We start from the raw sequence: 23,605 nt of genomic DNA on the forward strand, positions 1-23,605 counted from the left end.
ACAATGCACCAGTAGCGAATAACCTCAATTTTGTGTCAAAATAAATAAAAGAACATTTAGGTACCTTCAAAGAGAAATAATTATCTTTTTCCTTAAATCGATTTAATGAAGTCCTAAAGTGTCGAATATGGAGATCGGGTCGAGCTTTCTTCATATGCACGACATTATCAGCCTGTTTGCTGAAGGTAACCACAAACCATTTTAATAATGTAGAATACTTATTTGCAAAAGAAAAAAAATTAAAGTTTTGCTTTTTTGCAGGAAATGTCTCTGGATTTTTGAGTACTCTGGGGTAAGTTGAACGAGTTTCCTTAATATTTTTTACAAATTAATCAAAATTATTTAGATTGGTAGATGACAGAATTGTTGTTTGTCCGTCTGCTGGTGACCTGACAAATCCTCCGAAAAAGTTTCGGGACTGTCTGGTGAAACTGTGTCCCATGAACCGATACTCAGCTCAAAAGCAATTCTGGAAAGCAGCAAAACAAGGATCAAACACCGATACAGGTCTCTTAAAGAGACTACATGTAAGAAGATCACACTACGTTTGTAGGTAATGTAGGTCATTATTTGTTTTTTTTTTGTAATAGCATGCAGCTGAGATTGAAAAGAAACAAAACGAATCGGAAAATAAAAAACTGCTTGGAGCGATTGTGCAATATGGGAGTGTAGTTCAACTATTACATTTGAAATCCAACAAATATGTGACGGTAAATAAGAGACTTCCCTCACTGTTGGAGAAAAATGCGATGAGAGTGTATTTGGATGCAAATGGAAACGAAGGATCGTGGTTTTACTTGATGCCGTTCTACAAACTTCGGTCAACAGGTGATAATGTTGTGCTTGGTGATAAAGTCATTTTGAAGCCCGTTAATGCAAATCAACAAAATTTGCATGTTTCTGCAAATTACGAATTACTAGGTATTTTATTCTAGAATGCAATGTACAAATTTTATATACGTTACATTATTAATGTTATGGAATCGCAGATAATCCGGGATGCAAAGAAGTAAATGTATTGAATTCATCTACATCTTGGAAAATAACACTGTTTATGGAACACAGAGAAAATCAAGATGACATATTGAAAGGCGGAGATGTAATCAGGCTCTTCCATGCTGAACAAGAAAAATTTCTCACTATGGATGAATATCGAAAGCAACAACATGTTTTTCTCCGTACAACAGGTCGTACTAGTGCCACAGCAGCAACAAGTAGCAAAGGTAAATTCATATATGCATGTATTAAATTTAACTGCGATTAAGCAGAAACAAAGCAATTCGAATGATTTATAACATCGTACCTTTTTCCCGTAAAGCGCTGTGGGAATGTGAAGTCGTTCAACATGATCCGTGTCGAGGAGGCGCAGGACATTGGGATTCTTTGTTTAGATTCAAACATTTGGCTACAGGTTATTATTTGGCAGCCGAACTTGAAACGGACATGGTTGGATCTCTTAATCTCGAGAATATTCATGAGCAATCTCAGCACGTAGACGGTTTCAAATTGATAAGTGTTCCGTACTCTACAGACATCGCAACGGTTTTTGAGCTCGATCCCACAACGTTAACTAGAGGCGATAGCCTAGTTCCACAATCAAGCTATGTGCGCTTACGTCACTTATGTTCAAATACTTGGTATGTAAATAGGCAGAAAGAAAATTTCCAGACATTCGAAAAAACTTCCATTTTAGGGTACATGCAACATCAATCCCAATCGATATAGATGATGACAAGCCAGTTATGTCAAAAGTTGGATGCTCCCCAATCAAAGAGGACAAAGAAGCATTTGCATTGATACCAGTTTCGCCTGTTGAAGTAAGAGATCTAGATTTTGCAAATGACGCATGTAAGGTCCTGTCTGCTATGAGTACGAAGCTAGAGAACGGAACGCTATCAACAAATGAAAGAAAATCGTTGTCAGCATTATTGCAAGACATTATTTATTTTATAGCCGGTCAAGAGAATGAGCAGAACAAAAGTGAGGCTCTTGAGCTAACGATTAACAATCCCAATCGTGATCGTCAGAAACTGTTACGAGAACAGTACATATTGAAACAGCTTTTTAAAATATTACAGGTAAGTCGAAAGTTTCAACGTTACTAATAATAGTATTTTATTCATTAAAAAAATAAATATTCAAGGGTCCCTTTATTGTGCAAACCTCAGATGGCGAGCCTTTTTTGAAAATAGAAGAGCTTGGAGATCCAAAAAACGCACCCTTCAAGCATATATTTCGCTTGTGTTACAGAATACTTCGTTTAAGTCAACAAGATTATCGAAAAAATCAAGAGTATATTGCAAAGCATTTTGGTCTAATGCAAAAACAAATTGGTTATGATATTTTGGCAGAAGATACGATTACAGCTCTGTTACACAACAATCGAAAACTTCTAGAAAAACACATAACCGGGGCTGAAATAGAGACATTTGTTGGATTAGTGCGAAAGAACATGGTGGATTGGGAACCAAGGTTCTTAGACTATTTATCCGACTTATGTGTTTCAAACAAGAAAGCAATAGCAGTTACGCAAGAACTCATTTGCAAAAGTGTGTTAAGCCCCAAGAATTTAGATATACTAATTGAGACTTTTATGGTCGATTGTGATAAAAAACGCGAGCTAAATGAAGAAAAATTGGCGAGTATTTTGGAATTCAAGGATCATGAAACTAATGAAAGCGAAACGTCAGAGGTGCTGAAAGAATCGTCCAATAACAAAGAGAAGGACAAAATGAAAGAAGTTGTTTTAATATGGCACAACAGACGTCGTTTCAAACCGATTTTTGAACTTGCCAAAGGAGTCAAATTAGGCAAAAAGGAAGACAAGGGAATCATCGATTACTATCGTCACCAACTCAATCTTTTTTCGAATATGTGCTTGAATCGCCAGTACCTAGCACTTAACAACTTGTCGCCACGATTGAATATTGATTTGATTTTGCGGTAAGCATACCTTTTCAAATGATTGATGTTTAAAAAAGTTTTCATAATATTTAACATTAAATTTAACAGCTCTATGGCCGATGAAAATATTCCCTACGAATTGAGAGCCTCCTTTTGTAAACTAATGTTGCACTTACATGTTGATCGAGATCCACAAGAGCCTGCAAATCCGATTCAATATGCAAGACTTTGGTCCGAAATTCCATCAGTTATGTCAATATATGAGTAAGCATTCATTATTAATTTATTAATTGGAGATTCTGAACGTCTTGAAATCTTTTTTTTAAATTTAGTTATGATAGCAATAAACAACCAGACACCAATAAAGAAGAGGTTCGTGCAAAGTTCAACTCAACAATTACTTTTGTGGAAAATTATTTGTGTAATGTAGCATCAAAAATGTGGCTTTTTAGTGATGCTGAACAAAATAAGCTAACATTCGAAGTAGTTAAATTAGCACGCGATTTAATTTATTTTGGATTTTATAGCTTCAGTGATTTACTTCGATTAACAAAAACACTACTCAGCATTCTTGATTGTGTGTCCGAGACTGATTTTGGAGATAATAATCTTCCGACAGGAGATATTGAATGTAAGTTTCTGACATTTTTACAAAATTCAAAGTTTATTTAGGTTATTTAGATAATTTATTTACCTAACTCGTATAAGTTCATATTCAATTCAACTACAAAATCTCTTTTAAATGTGATCTAGTTTTTGCATTAACTATTTACTTTCTATTGGGAAATGTTCGTTATCAGGATGCCAACTTTACTGTACTATTTATATAAATTATTCATTAGAACATGACTATATAGTAAGTTCTTGTGTAGTTTCTAAGTATGATTTCAAACGTTTTCTCAGTTTGAAGTTTTAACTATGTATTTTTTTTGTTTCTTTTCTTGCATACGTTGTTAGTTTTAGCTTGTGGATTGTTTGATTTCCATGCATGACTTTTTATTAAATTTTATTTTTTTTATGAAACTTTGATTGTATGTATTCGTTCTGTTGTTTTTTGATACCCAACAGCTGAAGGAGGTGTTTTGAGAAGTATCGGTGACATGGGAGCTGTAATGACGTCCCTCACACTTGGTTCAATAAGTACCGCAATTGTAGCGCCCTCAATTTCGGTGCAACAAAGACAATCTGTGACTCAATTGATGAAAGAGTATCCATTGGTTATGGACACGAAACTGAAAATTATCGAAATATTACAGGTAGGTAACATATGGAAGTACATCGAATGTCTGACGAATCGAATAATTACATTCGACATTTCAGTTTATATTAGATGTCCGTTTGGATTACCGTATCAGTTGTCTATTGTCGATATTTAAACGTGAATTTGATGAAACAGAACACCTGAATTCAGATTCCGTGAATATGCGGCAAAAAAATATTGACCTAGAATCGATCAGTAGTCAAGCAGAAAATATATTTGGAAGTTCTTCGGAAGACTCGTCCAATCTTGATCTAGATGGACAAGGAGGAAGGACCTTCTTACGTGTCTTACTACATTTAATAATGCACGATTATCCTCCATTAGTATCAGGGGCATTACATTTGCTTTTTAGACACTTTAGTCAGCGTCAGGAGGTTTTACATGCATTTCGACAAGTCCAGTTACTTGTGTCTGATAGTGATGTTGAATCGTACAAGCAAATTAAATCAGATTTGGACATTCTAAGACAAAGTGTTGAAAAGTCCGAATTGTGGGTTTTCAAATCAAAAACATACGCAGAGGAAAACTTGGGAGGGGGCAAAAAGAAAAATGACAGTGAAAAACATGATTATGGCGATGAAGAACCAAACAAGTTGAGTACGTCCGAGCAACGAGATACCCAAACATTACATCCAGATCAAGAAATCGAATATCGAAAAATAGAAGAAATTCTTACAAGAATGAATAAATTGTGTAAAGTCTCAGGTTTGTTTTTTTTTTAAATTTTATAATATACCTACTGAGCTGATGAACTATGTTAATTCTGTGTATTTTTATTAATTTAGATGCCAGTGAAACATCAAAACCAAGAAAACATGAACAGCGATTGCTGCGAAATGTTGGTGTCCACGTGGTTGTATTAGATTTACTTCAAATACCATTTGATGAGAAAGAGGACGTTCGTATGCATGAACTTATGCGATTAGCACATGAATTTTTGCAAAACTTTTGTCTTGGTAATCCCCAAAATCAAATTCTTTTGTATCAACAGTTGGAGTTGTTGTTTCTTAACCCCGGTGTAAGTTATAATGAAGAACTGCAAGTTTACTGCTACTTTCAACTTTTTATTTTAGATTCTTGAAGCTGAAACTGTTTGTGCGATTTTCAAGGACAACTTATCGTTGTGCAATGAAGTTGGTGAAAAAGTGGTGCAGCATTTTGTGCATTGTATTGAGGTTCACGGGCGTTATGTCGAATATTTAAAATTTTTACAAACTATCGTTAAAGCTGAAAATCAGTTTATACGAAAATCGCAAGACATGGTTATGCAAGAGGTAGCCTTAATATAATATTTTTTTATTTTTTTATTATTATTATTTTTCATTATTTTCGTAGTTGGTGAATGCTGGCGAAGAAGTCCTTGTGTTCTACAACGACAAATCTTCTTTCAACACTTTTATTGATATTATGCGCCAATACAAAGAGGGAACATTGGTGGACGATAGTCCTTTGAAGTATCACATTGAACTAGTTAAATTGCTTGGATGCTGTACAATGGGAAAAAATGTTTATACCGAGATAAAATGCAATAGCCTCTTAGCCCTAGATGATATTGTTGCTATGATATGTCATCCCGACTGCGTTGTTGAAGTAAAAGAAGCCTATGTGGGTTTTCTAAATCATTGTTACATAGACACAGAAGTAGAAATGAAAGAAATTTATTCATCAAATCATATGTGGAGCCTTTTTGAAAAGTCATTTTTGATTGACATGGAGCAACTTATCAATAGCGGGCTCAAACCTGATTCCGCATTGGAAAATTATGTAATCAATGAAATTATGATGATACTTGTTTCTTATTTTAACAGTCCGTTTAGTGACCAATGTACTACAGTCCAAAAACGTCAACTAATATTTGTGCAATTGCTGCAATCCGCCTATAGGATTTCACAATGCAAGTGGTTGACGCCCGCAAAAAGATTCAACGTAGAGAACTGCATACGTACACTTTCGGAAATTGCAAAATGTCGAGGCATAGCCCTGCCTTCGGACTTGGATGCTCAAGTTTTAGTAATGTTTAATAAAACAGCTATGTTGACACGTCAAACAAGCAAATGGTTACTAGCGTCTAAGCAAACTAAACTTGAAAAATCACAATCACAAATAATGCGACTTGATAGAAGTATCATCGAAGGATTGCAAGATATTGTATCACTTTTAGAGGATCAGTTAAAACCTCTTGTAGAAGCGGAACAATCTTTGTTAGTTGACATTTTATATAGATCTGAATTACTTTTTCCTTTAGGAACAGAATCTCGTAAAAAATGTGAAAGTGGCGGGTTCATTAGAAGGTATTTGTATATCATCTATTTAAAACAAAATTAATCTCTCTAAAAAGTCAATTTGTTTTATTATACACAAAAGATTAATTAAACATACGGAAAAATTGTTGGAAGAGAAGGAAGAAAAACTGTGTGTGAAGGTTTTAAGGACACTTAGGGAAATGATGGCTATAGATTCTGACTACGGTGAAAAGGTTAGAAATACAACAGTCGAAAATGTTTTGGATTCGCTAAAATTCCAAGAATTAGGTATATAGGTGTACTACCGAAAATCATTTTTAAACTTACGATATCTCTTCAAAAAAAAAAAAAAAAAATAGAAACGAGGGACAGTCGCTTTTCATCAATAAATGAGATAAAAATAAAAAAGGAGGAAATTCAAAACATTTTCTAAAATTTTACTGAATAACATGTATTTTAAAACATATTTATTTTTTAATTAGGGAGCCGTTTTGCGATTCAATCTGCTAAAACGATTTTTTGGTAATGAATTTTGTCGTAAACCTAGTAATGCTGGAGATGAGAAACGAGTAGTTTCAGCTAATACTGCTGTTATTCATGGTCCTGGAGGTAATATTCATTTTGTGGTAGTGATAAAAATGGTCATAATAATATTTACTTGTATTGTTGTTATAGCAAAATACTTGAAGCGGGCAGGAAGGTCTTTACATGAAGTGCAAAATCATTTAGACAAGGAAGGTGCCTCAGATTTAGTTGTAGAATTGGTCATTAAATCTGTCAATTCGCCATCAATATTTGTTGAGGCAGTAGAGTTAGGAATAGCATTATTGGAAGGTGGCAACTCTATTATACAAAAAGGAATGTTTAACAAATTCCAAAGTAACGATTTGAGTCAAGCTTTTTTCAAAGTATTTTACGATAAAATGAAGGACTCACAACAAGAAATCAAATCAACTGTCACTGTTAACACAACTGAAATGAACGTCAAAGCTAATGAGAATAAGCAAGATGTGCGTGATGTAGAAAAGTTTAGTAGAAAGCACGGTACATATTTTTTAATTTTCACAGTGTTTATTCCAAATATTACAATTTGTGACTTTTCGGTGTTTTTATAGCAAAATCGAATGGTATCGTCATCACAGATGAATTCCGTGAAGAGTTAAATACAGCAGGTTTGGCGACATCTAAGGCATATGCAAGTGCAAGAAGCCTCTCTCCGGGCGAAGACACGTCAATTACAAATATTGGGAGCGCTTTGGAAGATATGTTGGCTGAAAAAATGGAAAAGCACAAAGATAAAGACGAAAAGAATAAGTTGTCTGCCAAGGTTTTAGTTATGCAACCTATTCTACGATTTCTTCAGTTGCTGTGCGAAAACCATAATCCTGATATGCAAAACCTTTTGAGAAATCAACATTATAAGACTAATTATAATCTTGTGTCTGAAACATTAATGTTCTTAGATTGCATATGTGGCTCTACAACCGGTGGCTTAGGCTTACTAGGATTATACATCAATGAAAATAACGTTGCTCTTATCAATCAAACACTAGAGACTTTGACAGAGTATTGTCAAGGCCCATGTCACGAAAATCAAAATTGCATTGCAACTCACGAGTCTAATGGTCTTGATATCATTACTGCATTAATACTGAATGATATTAATCCTTTGGGAAAAAATAGGTAAATTACATTTCTTCAATTACCTAATAATCAGTCTCACCAAAAATTCGCCACATAATTTGCTCATTTCAGAATGGATCTTGTGTTGGAGTTGAAAAATAATGCTTCCAAATTACTGCTTGCCATAATGGAATCTCGTGGAGATAGTGAAAATGCAGAAAGAATTCTGTACAACATGAATCCAAAACAACTAATTGATGTCGCATGCCGTGCTTTTCATCAAGAAGAAGTATTGTTGGATGATCAGGATGACTTGAACGGAGGAGAAGACAACGACGACATAGGCGTATCTCCAAAAGAAGTAGGACACAACATTTATATTTTGAGTCATCAGTTGGCTCAACACAATAAAGAATTGGCTTCATTGCTGAAGAATCGCGAGAACAGCGGGATTGATGCCAAAAATAATAAGGCTTTGTCTTACTATGCAACTCATACAGCACAAATTGAGGTGATAATTGTTTAATTTAGAATTTAAGTTGAATGCAGGAACTTTTTTTCTGTAGATTGTCCGACAAGATCGTAGTTTGGAACAAATTGTTTTTCCCATTCCGGAACTTTGTGAATACTTAACTGAAGATACAAAAGTAACGGTTTTAAACACTGCAGAAAGAGATGACCAAGGTTCAAAAGTTGCTGACTTTTTTGATAGAACAGATAGCATGTTCATCGAAATGAAATGGCAAAAAAAGTTAAGAGCTCAACCAGCATTGTTTTGGATTAGCAGTTTGGAAACACTTTGGAGCAATATTTTGTTTAACTTTGTTCTTTTGATCAATTTGATTGTGGCATTTTTCTATCCTTTCGAAAATAACGTCCCAGGTAGTGATTCTTCCCAAATGATATTTTAATTACAAAATATTAATAACATTTTTATCATTCTAGAATTAAGTTTTTACTTTTCCAATTTAATTTGGGGTGCAATACTGGTATCTTTTATATTCGTCATAATGTTGCCAAAGACTTCGTGTATCAGAGCATTTGCCGCAACTCTAATAGTTCGGCTAATATTTTCTATAGGTCCCGAGCCTACTTTATGGATATTAGGATCATTAACGGTATATTTTAAAATTGGGTAATGTTATTGATAGATGAAAAATTATTTTTTAAAATTTAAGGTGGGTCTTAAAGGAATACACATGGTTAGTATTATGGGCAATCATGGTACGCTAGAGAAGAAATTGACAGCAATTCTAACCGATGCTGAACTTTTATATCACTTTGGTTACATTACATTTTGTACGTGTGGAATCTTATTACATCCATTCTTTTACTCAGTGCTGGTGAGAAGATAAAATGTGTTTCTTAATTTGAAATTTAACATTTATTCCAAAATAATATTTTCAGTTGTTTGATATAGTGTATCGAGAAGAAACTTTATTGAACGTCATTAGATCGGTTACGAGAAATGGTAGATCTATTATACTGACAGCAATCTTAGCTCTAATTCTGGTGTATATGTTTTCCATTGTCGGTTACATGTTCTTCAAAGATGATTTCTTAATTACCGTGGAGGAAGAATCAAGTATGCATGAAAGTGTTTAACCATTTTTTTATGCATTTTTTCTTGTGCGGTAAAAATTTGGGATAAACAATTAAAAATAAGTTTGGGTATGCCTAAAATTAATAAAAGCAAAATTTCTTTAATTTAGATCTTGAAAAAGATGAAAGAGTAGAAAGCCACATGTTGCCAAAGGAAAATGATATTTGTGGAATGGTAGATGGCGGAGGAGAAACAAAAGAGAGAGCATGTGATTCTTTGCTGATGTGTATCATAACAACTTTAAATCAAGGCTTGAGGAACGGAGGGGGCATTGGTGATATCCTTAGGGCCCCAAGTAGCAAAGAGAGTCTGTTTGTAGCCCGAGTAATTTATGACTTAATTTTCTTCTTCGTTGTCATAATTATCGTTCTGAATCTTATCTTTGGTGTTATTATTGATACATTTGCTGATCTGAGAAGTGAAAAGCAACAAAAAGAATTAATTTTGAAGAATACTTGCTTTATTTGCGGTCTGAACAGGTCTGCTTTTGATAACAAAACTGTCAGTTTCGAGGAACACATCAAACACGAACACAATATGTGGCACTACTTGTATTTTATTGTTTTAGTAAAAGTAAAGGATCCTACTGAGTTTACTGGTCCTGAGAGCTATGTACACGCAATGGTTAAGGTAATTCTCTTTTCGTATGATTTATCGTAATATTACCTAATACTTTTTGTTTCACAGGATTGTATATTGGATTGGTTCCCACGACTAAGAGCAATGTCTTTGGCAGCGATCGATGGAGATGGAGAACAAATTGAACTTCGAACCTTACAATTGCATTTAGAATCAACTCAGACATTGGTATCGAAGTTATCTGTTCAACTTATGGAACTAAAAGATCAGGTACTTCTTAAAATTTTGTTAACGTCTTACATAAACTCACTTGTTTTTGTTTTATTATTAGATGACGGAACAAAGGAAACAGAAACAACGATTAGGACTCCTCAATCCAACTTCTTCTGCATCATATCAGTTTAATAATTTACAACTGGTATAAGATGGAGAAACAAATAATGGAAACATGGAGTGTATCGTACTTCAAAGTAAAATGTATACAATAATTTTCTGTTATAAACAAAAACAATTTACTTAGAAAATTGAATCATATTACAATAGTTGAAAATATTTAATCAAAATGTTTATGTACAATGTTTGTTAATTAAAATAAATTTTATCAAAAAGTTATAAACTTTTTTTAAGCTTTCAGTCTGTAGAAGCTGATTTGGAATGAAATGAAATTTTCCAAGCATTTAAATTTGTGTTCTGTGTGTTTTAAATAATTAGGTTTTTGTAATATTTTCTTCGATTGAAATCCCTCTTAATATTTAATTTTTGTTAACTGTTACGACATTGTAGAGTATATAGAACTAAGTAGATTTCGAAAAACGTGTAAGTAAAAAAATTTGCAAAATCCTAAACAAATATTGATTTATTTTACATTTTCTGTTCCATACATTTCACAGATATTTTTTTAAATACTTTAGGGTGTCACAAAAACGTATCTTGTCTCGCGTTTTCTCCTCCATAATTTTTATGAAAAATGACCATGGGAGATATATTTTGAAATACTCTTTCATATTAAATGACTTAAGAAATCAAGTTTTGCTAGCTTTTTTAGCAAATTTTTAGTTGCTTTTCAACAATTTTGACATTTTAGACTATTTTAGAGGTTATTAATGAATATTTCGATTAAAAAATCAAGAATTAATTTTTTACAAAAAATAACGATCAAAAAATTTTAAAATAATTTTTTAGAAAAATTTCTCAAAATAATTTTTGGAAAAATAAGTCAAAGTATTAATTTAATAACAATATCATAGGAAATAATTCAAAATTGAACAATTTTATTACTTTTCCATACGAAATAGTACTAAAAACGAAAATCTATTTAAAATTTCTATATCCCCCATCGCTCAGGGTTTTTATCTCAAAAATGTAACGCGAAACAGAAAATGTTTTTGGAACACCCTTACCTTAAATTAAAAGTACCTGAAAGATAATAAGTGTTTTTAAAAATTATTAGAAAAACCTGAATCTGAGCATACGCTCTCAAAAAACATAATAGATAAAAGAAATATTATTTTTTAAGAAAACAAACGAGAGCAAATTTGGCCATAATATATTTTGCTTAAGGTGTGTGAATTTTATTATTATGTTGTGATGCAAATTTTTGTTGAATAATTCAAAAAAAAAAAAAAAATACTGATATATTTTTCTAAAAATAAAGTAAAGTAAAGAAACTATTGAAGCAGTATTCTATTGTGTGTTCTTTATTGATTTAATTTTTATATGGTGGTTTAAGTATAAATTACTAATATGTATTTTAATACATTTTTAATTCTTTTTAATTTACGTTAGTGATTATGTTCTACTTATAAATTTCCTTTTTCTTCTCATTCATCCTTAATTTTTTTTTCCTAAAATCCATATTTACGCTATTTTAACTTTCAAGATAAAAATTAGCTTTAAATCGGTACAACAGTCAAATTTTTTATATATACGAAACTATTTTCAAATCATATTGTTATATTTATTTTTTTATTATAAATTCTAAAAATTACAAAGTGATAAGTAGGATCAGTATAATTTAAATAAACCATTGTAACGGCCATAATAAAGTAATACGTTTTCTCTAAGAATATCGATTTTTTTAGTAAAAATGGTTTTATACAAATAAGAAATACTGCCATGTGTTAAGTGGGATTGATATAGGTATTTTTGTCTCATATATGTATATTAAATTTTTCGATACAGAAAATTTTACGGCAGTTGAATATAAATTTCAAGATTTTATTAAAAGATTGATTGTAACGATTCATTTAGATTTTGCTATTCTAAATAATAACATATATGAATGTGTGTGATTTTTTTAAATATATTTGCTATAATTTTTATTTAAATAATTATTTCTTAATTGTATAAGTAACAACAATTCTCAAAAGTAAATAATAAGATCACATGCCCACAAAACTCAACCGTAATGTGGCTGAGGTGGGTTACTTGTTTTTTAAAATCGTAGATCACGTGGCAAATTATCGATTAATTAAATTTTACTTTAATCTTAAAGTATAGACACGTAGTATTCAAATCTCTTTATTTTAAAATGTAAATATGTCCTTAAGATTACAAAAGTAAATGATAATTGTTCGATCACAACTCGTGTATTTTTAATTTTCCTATGTGATTTTAACTTAGAATTTCTATACATATTTGATAATTGATGTAAAAAACATAAGATAATGCTCGCAATTCTAATCATTGAATTAAGTGTACAAAACTGTAATGTAATATATGTAAGTTTGTATTTACATATTTTAATATAAAAGCACTTAGATCAGATTGTAATAATGTTGAGTAATATTTTGTAATATTACTTAGTAGTCTTCTTATTATCGTAGAGTTATACACGTCCCTTATGATTTTAATTAAAAACTTTTTGCGAACTTCTATGTTTACAAGAAGTCGTCTATTCGCAGTTGATGTTTTTTTTTTTAATATTTAGTATTAATTATCTCCTTCGAGTAGTAATAAGCTTATGATTTTTACACTGTATTTAAAATAGATTATGTAGCAAGAAGCAAAAATAGTTCAATTGATCTGAAACCATTTTATTTCAGTCCTCTGTAAGAAGATAAATTTTCCACCTCATTATAGGTAAATACTAAAATTTAATGCATTATTTTTTGATGCTACAATCAACTTTTATTTTTGGGAGATGAAACAAATTAGTCGTTTTTAAATAATTTTGTAACTACCTAAATTATTTTTGATTTTGTGAATCAAACGAAATAAAAAGTTCATGCTTTTTAGATAAATTATATTGTGAGCATGTCCGTTGAACTTGAATTTAGTTAAAGTATTGAAATTCTATTAAAATTTATATCATATTCAAAGACCAGCAATGTTTATGAATCTCAAAATCATTAGAAAATTTATCAATTTGTGTCAATTAAAGAAAATAAAAAAGGTATTGCTCAAAAGTTTTACAAGCATTTCAAAATAATCTTGGTGTTTAACTTAAGAAGGCTAAAGAAAATCTCGCTTATGCGCCTTTGGTTCACTGCTGTGGGTTGCTTGTGAGTCCTCTCCCTCCAATAAATGTGTTTGCTCTGGACTTGTTGTGGGTGGCATGGGCGCTTTTCGAGCTTTAGACCGACGTTTTCTCAACAGAATTGGTCCTAATCCATTTCCACCCGCTGCCGTACTGGTTGAAGGGACTGTTAGAGCCACAGTGGAAGACGTCGTAGTTGGAACTTGTTCATTTCCCGGAGTGTTTTGCTCTGAAGACTCTATAGACAATCTACTTAGAAGCTCATTAAGGAGTTCCTCTATTCTTCCGACTCTCTGATTTAAACGTTGCATTTCTAACCGAACATCAACCTTCATATCTAAAACAGTGGATATTAAATCCCTTTGAGCCAGTATAGCAGGCTCTTCTCTTAATCCCGTGTCATATTTCTCTGATGTTGTTGATCTTGAACTAGCCATTTCAATTTGACGTTCACGTTCTAAAGCGAGATTTCTTTCGAAACGTTCCTTCTCTCGTTCTTTTTCGCGGTTTGCCGTGCTTGGATCTAGAAGTCTATCACGTTCTGATGGTTGCTTTTCTACAGAGACGCGGGAATCTTTTCGCAATGATATGGAATCAACTTCTCCTCCTTCGTCTATCGGATCTTGACGAGATAATTGCTGTGCAGGTACGGGAGAAAATTTACTTGTCTTAGGGAAAACCTGTAAAGAAAAATAATAAATTAGTCGATTAAGAATCAATTCAAAGGTATATAAAAATATACCTTATTTCCAGCTTGTGCACTTTCACGTAAACTTTCTCTTGCGCTAAGACTTCGAGATACAGCCATTTTTGTACTAGTGTCACTTGCCGAATCAACACTTGCACTTCCTAATAGACGACCCCACTTACTGGCTCCTCGTGGCTTAGCAGATGGCGGTCCAGATGAAGGAGATGGAGATGGGGATGGTGACGCAATTGATGATAAAGCCCGATTATCATCCGTTAGCGTAAGCTTTGCGGGTAGCTAAAGTTAAAAATATAGATCTAGTCATGTGAATTAGGTAGCAAAGAAAGAAACAATAGAAACCTTAGTTTTTTCACTTTCAGATTCCCCTTTCTCAACATCACTTTGCGCAGAGCTACACTCTTTGGTACCAGACGCCGGCTGCTGTGCACGCCGAAATTTGGAAAATATTTTTCTAACAAGATGATCTTGACTTGATCCTAATTGAGGTTCGTTTTTTCTCCGTTCTGCTAGTTCCTTTTCTCGTTTAACATCAGCCACTTTTCTGGAATATTACGTTAAAAAATCATAAGACATCATGCATTTTCTGATCGTTAAATTAAAATCCCACCTAAATATTAGTCGATGCCTCAGGTTGTAAGTTAGAACTAGATTTCTAGCAAAACTATTTGCAAAAGCTTGATAAAAGTCTAATACTTCCAACAGTTTATCTCTTTTGATTGCATGCAAGTCACAGTATGTTAAAGCTCTAACATTTGCAGCACTCTGCCCAACCTAAGTGTTTGATTAGATTGAATTGTTTAAATTTAAAGAATTAACTATTTCAAAACAAACTTCAAGTTAAGTTTGCTCTTTTCATGCACTAGAAAAGGTTTTTTTTTTACATATTACTTACTGCTGAGTCTTTCCAAAACGAGTCACCAAATACATCTCCTTTTCCCAAAATAGCAACAACTTCATCGTCTTGAATGACTTCTAAACTACCAGTTACGATGAAACAAAGACTGTCAATGCTTTCTCCAGTATGGTATAATAGATCACCTTAAAGACCATTAATTTATGATATATTAATCGGTCTATAAATAGGTTCTTTTTTACCTGGGGCGGAATGTGACATGCAAAAATGCATAGCCAGAGCTCGTAGACATCCATCAGATGCTAGTCTAAATGCTGGATGTTCGTTAAATACCTTTCTGTTTAAATGTACACAAATATCAGCTTTCATATCTAAAATATAAATTTTAAAAAGCATAAAAAATTACAAGCAATTTGTGCAAAATTTAACAACCTACCTTTCGGGCAGTAATTAAGCACTTTATCGGTATCTAAACCTTTAGTCATTGCCCAAGTAGAAACAACATAATCCATAACTCGCTCACTTAGAGCTTTTGGAACTTCATGTAGCTTCATGAATTCTCGAACATTGTTCAGCATATCGTGATATTTTGCAGTGGCAGAAGTCATTTGCTGTATAATTGTCGTAACATGACCAAAAATAGTGGCATACAAGAGTGCAGCGATCACCATCATAAGTATAGTAAATATTCGTTCGTTATCAGTTTCTGCCGCAACGTTTCCAAATCCAACCTTCAAAAAGAAAAAATAATAAGACTTAGAAAATTACTAAATTTCAAATATCTTTTGATACGTACCGATGTCATACACGTCATGGTAAAATACAGTGCAGAGACATACATGGTTTTTCTATCCGGCCCATTGACTAGCTCAACAGCTTTAGACTCGTTAGACCATACATATGAATATGGATTTTGAGTGACATTGGCCAGTTTCCACAACCAACTAATTTGTATCTAAAAAACAAAAAAAAACTATGTTAAAGATTCAAAGTGTCTAAATTTGCATTACGTACCCCATTGTCGGCATCACTTCTTCCTATCGAATACCAAATGCACGCTAACCAATGTGCAACAAGCATGTAGAAACATAATAACAGTATTAACATAGCAGCTCCATATTCCAAATATCTGTCTAATTTCCTGACAACTCTGCCCAACCGTAAGAGACGGACTACTTTGAGAGCACTGAACAGTGATCCGATTCCCTAGAACAAATTGTATTGTCTTTTGAATATTATATGATACAGAAAAATATGAAAAAGTCTTACATCATCATCATGGTCAAATGCATTGAAAACATCGTACGGCAGACAACTCAGAAGATCGATGATAAACCACGACTTTAAATAGTTCATACGAATCACTTTTGGATCACTTACGACTTCCCCGCCCGGCCCAACAAATGTTGTATGAAAATTTAAAACTATGGAAAGACAATCAAAGTTTGTTAAAGACTTAGCGCCTTATGAGGTACTCAGACTCACCAATATCAATGAAAAATATAACATCCACAATAGAATCTACTACTAACAAGAAAACATCTTCAGACGTTTTATTTTTAAAGGCTACATTGTATGGTACCTGACAATTGAAGATAAAATATTGAATTTTAATATATTTTAGCTTTTAGAGTGTATTTTACCATGATGGCTGTGTAAAATGTTAAACACAGTATCACCCAATCCCAGATTGCTTTAAATGCACAATAGTGTAATAATATGTGAGGAGGAGTTTTTGGTGCTTCTTGTCTATATTGAGGCATGACATCTGCGCTTAAAGACATCATCTAAAATGGAAAATATACATGTGGAATGTATTGATAATTGGAATGTAAAATACTTACATGCCCTAAATTAGATTGCTTTCCAGGATCCTTGAGTGTTGGAAGATGTGCACTAAATTGTCGACTTCTCGTAACGGATCGTGCAAGCTTAGCAAATTTGGAGAGTCCCAAAACTAAGAACAAAACCAATTTCGTTCTATTTGGAACTAAATAATATGAATTTGAACTTACCGCCTTTGTTATCTTCGCTATCAATGGGTTGTTTGAGAGCCGTAATATCACGAAAAGTCAACAAAAAAAGAACAACTACATCTCTTTCATTCTTAATCGGTGCAATTTGTAGTAAAAGCCATAATGGTGTTTCTATAAACAAAACAAAATGTTACAAAATAATAGTAGTCGGAAAAGAATGATAATAATTACTGTTTTTCTTGTAAAGTAAAATTTCAAATTGATCTAGCTGTTGATTTTCTAAGGCATATTCAATCCTTGAAACAGTTTCCTTCTCCGTTAGCTCTCCGTACATAAAACCGCATCTGTGAAAAGTATATGAAAACATTGTTTCGACCGAAAATTAATTGACAGGCTAAAACATACCGGCATGATTTTTGCATCACCTCAGCTCTATTGTAGCCACTGATTTTGCAAAATGATTCATTACAATAAACTATGGGGAAGTCGACTATTTGCGCGTTTGCTAACAAAAATGAACTGTCCGCTAAAAATCATAATAAGGAGTCAAATTTGATTTAAGTTGCCAAATTTAGACATATGTGTACCTTGAGAATTAGACCGCCTAATTATGTTTTCCAGAAAAGTATTCTGTGGCGCAACAAGTCCTCTTCTTCCACCAGGCATTTTTATATATTATTAATATCGCTTGAAATGTTAATTAATGATATCACGAAATATTGACGTTGTTGATTGTTTATTATAATTTTAACAAAATATGTTTTTGTAGTTTCTTTCCATTTTTGTTCTCCATATTAATTGAACTAAAACGTCTAAAAAGAAAAAAACTCATGTTTGTTAGTTATAACTTAGAATTAAAAATTAGGTATATTATAAAAAACTGTTTTATTTTAAATGAATCGAAGTTGTGAAAAATAAACTTGTTTAGTTTTTTTATGGTTAATGTGTAAATTTTATTCTTTATGTAGAATTCTTCATTAAGAAACATAATAAGTATGTATATCTTTCAATTTAAAAAAAAACCATACTAGACACGCTATGTGAACATTATAACTTTCATTTTTTAATATAAATGTAAGGATAGGGATAAGGGATATATAGTTGCCTCAACTAATAAAGTTTTTTATTTAATCAATTGTGTTGTTTTTAGGATTATCTAATTTTAGTGTGTGTTTGTTTAGTTTTTTTTTCAGATTATTTAAAGCATAATTGTTACACACCATTTAATTACACCTGAATTTGACACATATGAAGAACAATGGAAAGACATCGCGAGCAAAATTAAATCGATTATATAATATTTGTCCTTTTTAAGATCACTTCTTTTAATTTGTACATTTCATTTTCTTTAGATCCATACCAGCAAACCATTTGTTTTACAAATATTAATATTCTTTAGATTTTTTCACGTAAAATTGACAATCCTTTTAGAAATTATGTGGAAGATTAAAGGACTTTACTCGTCTTATTATAAATACTACTGCGTTATTCAGCTACATAGTAATGAAAGAAAAATACTTGTACTTGTGGCCTATATTTTGCGCATGAACAGTAACATAGTGGAAAAGTGTTTGTTATTTTACCTTTTCAATTTACAGATCTTATAGGAAATGTCCTGTTAATAAATTTTAAAAAAATATTTTAAATTTGAAACGATACTAAAATAACAAAAATGCTTGTTTTTTTTTTGTTGAAACAGGCTTTATTTATTATTTCATTTTAAGGGATACAACTCTGTATCATTTTCATTTTGAATTATTTATTTTTACCATTGGCTGAAGACTCGACCACCGTATTTCCCCAGCCTAAGTTTAACATTTTTCGCATGTCCATTGTCAGTGGTGGCATATTTTCACGTGGAATAAGGAAAGTTGACAGATTGAATAAGTCAAGAAATACCTTGTAACGATCACTAAAAATGCAAATAATTTTAAAATTAAACGTATTAAATAAGTTTTGTCTTGCTGTGTGAGTTTACCTTAAAGTTGATCTCAAATATAAATAACCTGATGAGCCACCAGTTCCTAATTGTTGACTTCCGATCATTCTCTGTACCATCTGCACATGGTTGTCTGTTGTTTAAAAAGTTTTGTTTATTACAATGTAAGATGTATAAACAAGACAAAACTTACAACGCCATTTTGTCATGAGAGAATCTGTGTCCATTAGCAATGTTAAAAGCTGATGTGGTTGACTAAATCTTGGTTCATCCCGATAAAACGTAATCATGATAGCACCTAAATAGATCAAAATAGGACAAATGAAATGTATTTCTTTTTTAAACCAGATCTGAACTTACCTTGCAAAGCTTTGTGTGAAAATCGACGTTCACCTCGAGAGACAAGAGCGTTGTGAGCCTCGGGATCAAATATAGATTTGTACACTTCACGTCGCTTTCCAATATCCATCAATCGGTAGTTTCGTACATGTTCATGTGGCTCATTCTTTTAATAATGAATTTGTTTAAGATAAATTGATTTTTTTTTTTGAATATTTTGAAAAACGAACCATTGCACTTTCCTCACGTTCTTTTAACAATTGTTCAGTAGATTCTTGGAACTTTCCCCAAAAATTGAAACCATCTTCTTCTAAGCCAGGAGTCCGTTCGAGCCACTTTTGAACCAGGTCAGACAAGCTAGGCTCAGTTTCAGACTTTTCCAATAAACGGCATGCATTTTCATCCGTTCCAAATACTTGATGATAACTTTGATTATATTTCACACGATGTTCCGTTTTGACTCCCAATTTGTTTTCAAGAAGGCGGAACTGCAAACTTTGGAATCCCGATGCAGGTGCTAAGTAGTTCCGGAAATCCATAAAGTCCAGAGGAGTCATTGTTTCAAGTATTGGAACTTGATCGACCAAGAGCTGAGAAAAATAAATAACTATTTATTTTGCTGAAAGTTTACTAGGTTTGAAACAATTTTACTTTTAAGATCATGTTGATACGATTCAAACGTTTCAAAATTTCCAAAGTGCGTGACTCCTCGATCACTTCCACATTGAACAAATTTCTAATTGAATCTAGCTCGAAAATTATTTGTTTGAACCATAATTCGTATGCTAAAATAAAAAATGTTTTCTATGTGTTTTGAAACATTAAATATAATGAAAATTATACTTTGATGAGTTACAATAAATAAATGCTCATCGTGCACAGGTTGTTTTCCTTCAGCGGAGAGCATCCGTTGGGATGTTAAAACTTTATCTAACATAAGATATTCTCCATATAACATTCCAGCTTCAGAACCCAGATGTTCGCCATTTTGTGCATTACCACTAAAAAAATTACAATAATCAAACGGTTTATTTTTGTTTTGTCATCATGGTTTAAAAAAATAATTATTGATTGAATATTCGACGTGCAAATATTGTTGATAAATCTTGCCAATCAATTATAAAAATATGTCAAGATAATGATAAAATTAATCCATCAAGAACTCTTGAACTGACTCTTCGTCGACAACTAACGAATTAACCACGTGTTCACTTATCTTCCGTTTTTTGAAGCGCTCTTGAGATATAGGAATTTAATAAAAATTAAAAGAATTCCCGAAAATCGTTTTTCGGAACATTTTTTTTTTTTTTTTGAACTAAAACATGAAATCCTGACAAAAAAACATGATTAAATTACGTAATATACGATCCAATTAAATTTTTTGATAATTATGGTCATCCCAAGTTCGTTGTAAGTTTATTATAATTCTACATTATCAGTTACTGAATACTGAGATGAATATTTCTAAAGAGTAGGTAATAAACGAACTACTACAAGTGTTTTCAAATTTATAACTATAGTTTCAACCTATAGTATATATGAGGTATTTTTTGTCATTATTTTCTTAGGACTGTTTATTAAAACAACAGTATTATGTTATTTTAAAATATGCAAATTTTCAAATATTCAGTCGGAATGTTTTTCGAAATAACAAATTTTTTTCTCTACGCACTAATGTTGGTCTCCTATGGGACAACTCATTTTAAGTTTTTTTTTTGTTTTTTGAAATTGCGATTAATTTAAAGTAGGTCGAAATGTGTGTCCGCTCTCGACAAATACCAAAATCAGACTAAAACTCCTTATCTATGTAATAAAGTAAAAAGATGATATTGGAGTTGGTCGATTATTCGTGTTCACACAAAATGAAAAGTGATACATGCTGAATGGTTTGAAAAATATAATGTTACAAATAAATATGAATGAAGCCTTTCAAGTTTTACATTTTTAAGGTAAAAGAATAGGTTCTTGTTTCATTAATCAATGTTTTATTTCCAAAATATTAACATTGACATTTCAAGTTTTCATTTAATCCTCTTCTTCTTCAGCTGCACCGCCGCCGCTTTGTCCCTTCTTGAGGTTCTTTCTCTTGACACGACCAGGACGGCCACCACCGAAGGGTGATTTCAAAGAGAAGTCAATATGTTTCTGCGAATCCAAACGGACTACATAAGATGGAATATTGACAACTTGTTTGCGAACCCTAATAAACGAAATAATAATAAAAAAAAATAAAGGTTGTAATAAATTTGATTTCATTGAAATTCGAACCGCGATACTAAGCAGCATTTAAAAATGTGCCATACGTTACCTTCATTATTCATCATAATGAGCTTCGGTTCTTATGAAAGAGGCGTAGAATATATTCAAAGCGAGCCATTTCACGAAAACTTGTAGTTTTCGCCATTCTTTCAAAATAGTGAAAAACCAAAGTTTCGTGTAAATGGCACGACCTTTGCATGTATATTCAAGTGGACCTCATGAAAATATCAATATTATATGTTTACCGGATATGTCTTTGACGGATCAAAACACGAGCATGATGATAAGACTTGGCCAAACCAAGTTTAAAAACTTGAGTTTGAAGACGGCGTTCAAGGAAATCCTCGATTTTCAAACCAAGAACGTAATCGAGCTTCATGCGGGACTCATCCAATACGCCAATACGCACCAATCTACGTAAGAGGGCATTACCTATGAAAGTAAATAAAAAAACAAAAATTAAAAATTTTGAAACCTAGGTCATTTACAAGGTATAATATTACCTTGGAACAATCTTTTTTCATCCTTCTCTTCGAGAGTTAACAATTCACGGGCAGCCTTGCGGATTTTAGCCAAACTGTATTTGACACGCCATACTTCACGCTTGTTACGGAGACCGAATTGTCCGATGACTTTTAATTCAGCATCCAAACGTGGTTTCTCATATGGACGACGAGGGGTGACGTACGTCTTCGAAAATACTGACGGAACCCGATGATTTACCATCTTTCTGCGGTTTCACACTGTAACAAAACAGAAACAAGGTTAGGCATGGCATATGAAACAACTACTTTTTTATATTGTTAACAAAAAAAAAGACAACTTTTTGGACAAATTTATATGTTAGCAATCTTTGATGTACAATTGTGTCGTGCAATATTGATAAGGATTTGTTCTTAAAGTTGGTTTTTTAACAAAACATATGGAACACGTCTTACCACCACGAGTTGAAAAATCAAAAAGAGAGAGTTATGTTTGGCAAGCATCCTCGGTTTAGTTGAAACAGAGAGTCTGTTCGACAATCATTTTAGGTTGAGTTATCACTTCCATTCGACTCCGTCTCAAAATTATTTCCAATTTTTGCCGCACATCCGCTTTGGTGGCTCCAACCAGGATGTTGACAACGTGCTTGTAGCGCCATCGGTGTTCGGAATGGAAAGCTCGTAACGGCGGGATTTTTTTTTAAATTTAGGCCTTTGAACGTTGATTATTAAAATTATTTTTTCTACTTTTTACCGCATTTCGAAGAAAAAACGCGGTATTATGCTGGAGCTCCAGTGTTGAATCTGGAAATTTGGTTTTTATTCATCTCTTTAATTCATTTTTGAAACAAACTTGATGTCCTTTCGACGATTATTTTATTTTTGTCATTGTATTCTTCAAACTTTAATTGAAAACTATTGCCCAAAATTTATGTATATCATTTTGGTCAGGGATATATTGACCCTTAAAGGTTGACGTGCTGATCGAGATATTCTTAATCTCTCCCTCTCTTAAAGAACTTGTTTCATGCTTCATAGTTTGTTTTTCAATATCCTCAGAGTTTACTTGTTTCATAATTTATAGTTTGTTCATTTACTACATACTAATAAAATTAATTAAATTTAAAATATCATAACAACATTAAACTTATACACCTGAAATGCTGATTTAATATAATTTATTTTTTTTTATTATTATTTTTTTATTTTTCATAAAAAAATAAATTTAAAATTTACAAACTTTTATCTTTGGTATTATAAAAATTTACTTTGAAAAGTCTTTATTTAATAGTTAATAATTAACTAATTTAATAATTTCATTAACATTAATTTTTAATCTTTAAAATTGAATTTAAAA

At 32.2% G+C, this 23,605-nt stretch overlaps 4 protein-coding genes across 4 annotated transcripts; 1 reads left to right on the forward strand and 3 right to left on the reverse strand.

Moving 5' to 3' along the window:
- Positions 1-45: 45 nt before the first annotated feature.
- On the forward strand, positions 46-10,806 carry LOC134827653 (inositol 1,4,5-trisphosphate receptor). Its single transcript, XM_063840402.1, has 27 exons — positions 46-185; positions 262-292; positions 347-527; positions 591-921; positions 990-1,223; positions 1,319-1,637; positions 1,694-2,078; positions 2,144-2,943; positions 3,013-3,168; positions 3,237-3,535; positions 3,973-4,160; positions 4,225-4,870; positions 4,951-5,183; positions 5,239-5,439; positions 5,501-6,456; positions 6,530-6,641; positions 6,891-7,017; positions 7,084-7,452; positions 7,524-8,091; positions 8,164-8,542; positions 8,598-8,913; positions 8,977-9,149; positions 9,210-9,374; positions 9,439-9,616; positions 9,744-10,264; positions 10,322-10,483; positions 10,545-10,806. The coding sequence occupies exons 1-27, from the start codon at positions 128-130 to the stop codon at positions 10,635-10,637; spliced, it is 8,181 nt and encodes a 2,726-aa protein (XP_063696472.1). The 5' UTR covers positions 46-127; the 3' UTR covers positions 10,638-10,806.
- Positions 10,807-13,583: 2,777 nt separating this feature from the next.
- On the reverse strand, positions 13,584-17,751 carry LOC134836560 (potassium voltage-gated channel protein eag). Its single transcript, XM_063851752.1, has 16 exons — positions 17,635-17,751; positions 17,461-17,573; positions 17,269-17,400; positions 17,098-17,210; positions 16,897-17,040; positions 16,739-16,835; positions 16,523-16,677; positions 16,268-16,459; positions 16,050-16,208; positions 15,690-15,984; positions 15,496-15,624; positions 15,293-15,438; positions 15,008-15,171; positions 14,740-14,941; positions 14,434-14,676; positions 13,584-14,371 (listed from the first exon to the last, which is right to left on the reverse strand). Exons 1-16 carry the CDS (start codon positions 17,649-17,651, stop codon positions 13,667-13,669), a joined length of 3,006 nt encoding a protein of 1,001 aa, XP_063707822.1. The 5' UTR covers positions 17,652-17,751; the 3' UTR covers positions 13,584-13,666.
- A 1,151-nt stretch (positions 17,752-18,902) lies between these two features.
- On the reverse strand, positions 18,903-21,285 carry LOC134828079 (tryptophan 2,3-dioxygenase). Its single transcript, XM_063841035.1, has 8 exons — positions 21,180-21,285; positions 20,351-20,508; positions 20,159-20,292; positions 19,738-20,097; positions 19,529-19,673; positions 19,362-19,466; positions 19,208-19,301; positions 18,903-19,141 (listed from the first exon to the last, which is right to left on the reverse strand). The coding sequence occupies exons 1-8, from the start codon at positions 21,206-21,208 to the stop codon at positions 18,985-18,987; spliced, it is 1,182 nt and encodes a 393-aa protein (XP_063697105.1). The 5' UTR covers positions 21,209-21,285; the 3' UTR covers positions 18,903-18,984.
- A 184-nt stretch (positions 21,286-21,469) lies between these two features.
- LOC134828080 (small ribosomal subunit protein uS4) lies at positions 21,470-22,764 on the reverse strand. The gene is made up of 4 exons (XM_063841036.1): positions 22,705-22,764; positions 22,270-22,509; positions 22,012-22,198; positions 21,470-21,707 (listed from the first exon to the last, which is right to left on the reverse strand). The coding sequence occupies exons 2-4, from the start codon at positions 22,490-22,492 to the stop codon at positions 21,533-21,535; spliced, it is 585 nt and encodes a 194-aa protein (XP_063697106.1). The 5' UTR covers positions 22,493-22,509; positions 22,705-22,764; the 3' UTR covers positions 21,470-21,532.
- Positions 22,765-23,605: the final 841 nt, after the last annotated feature.

The sequence above is a fragment of the Culicoides brevitarsis genome, chromosome 1, assembly GCF_036172545.1.
Source record: "Culicoides brevitarsis isolate CSIRO-B50_1 chromosome 1, AGI_CSIRO_Cbre_v1, whole genome shotgun sequence".
Lineage (NCBI taxonomy): Eukaryota > Metazoa > Arthropoda > Insecta > Diptera > Ceratopogonidae > Culicoides > Culicoides brevitarsis.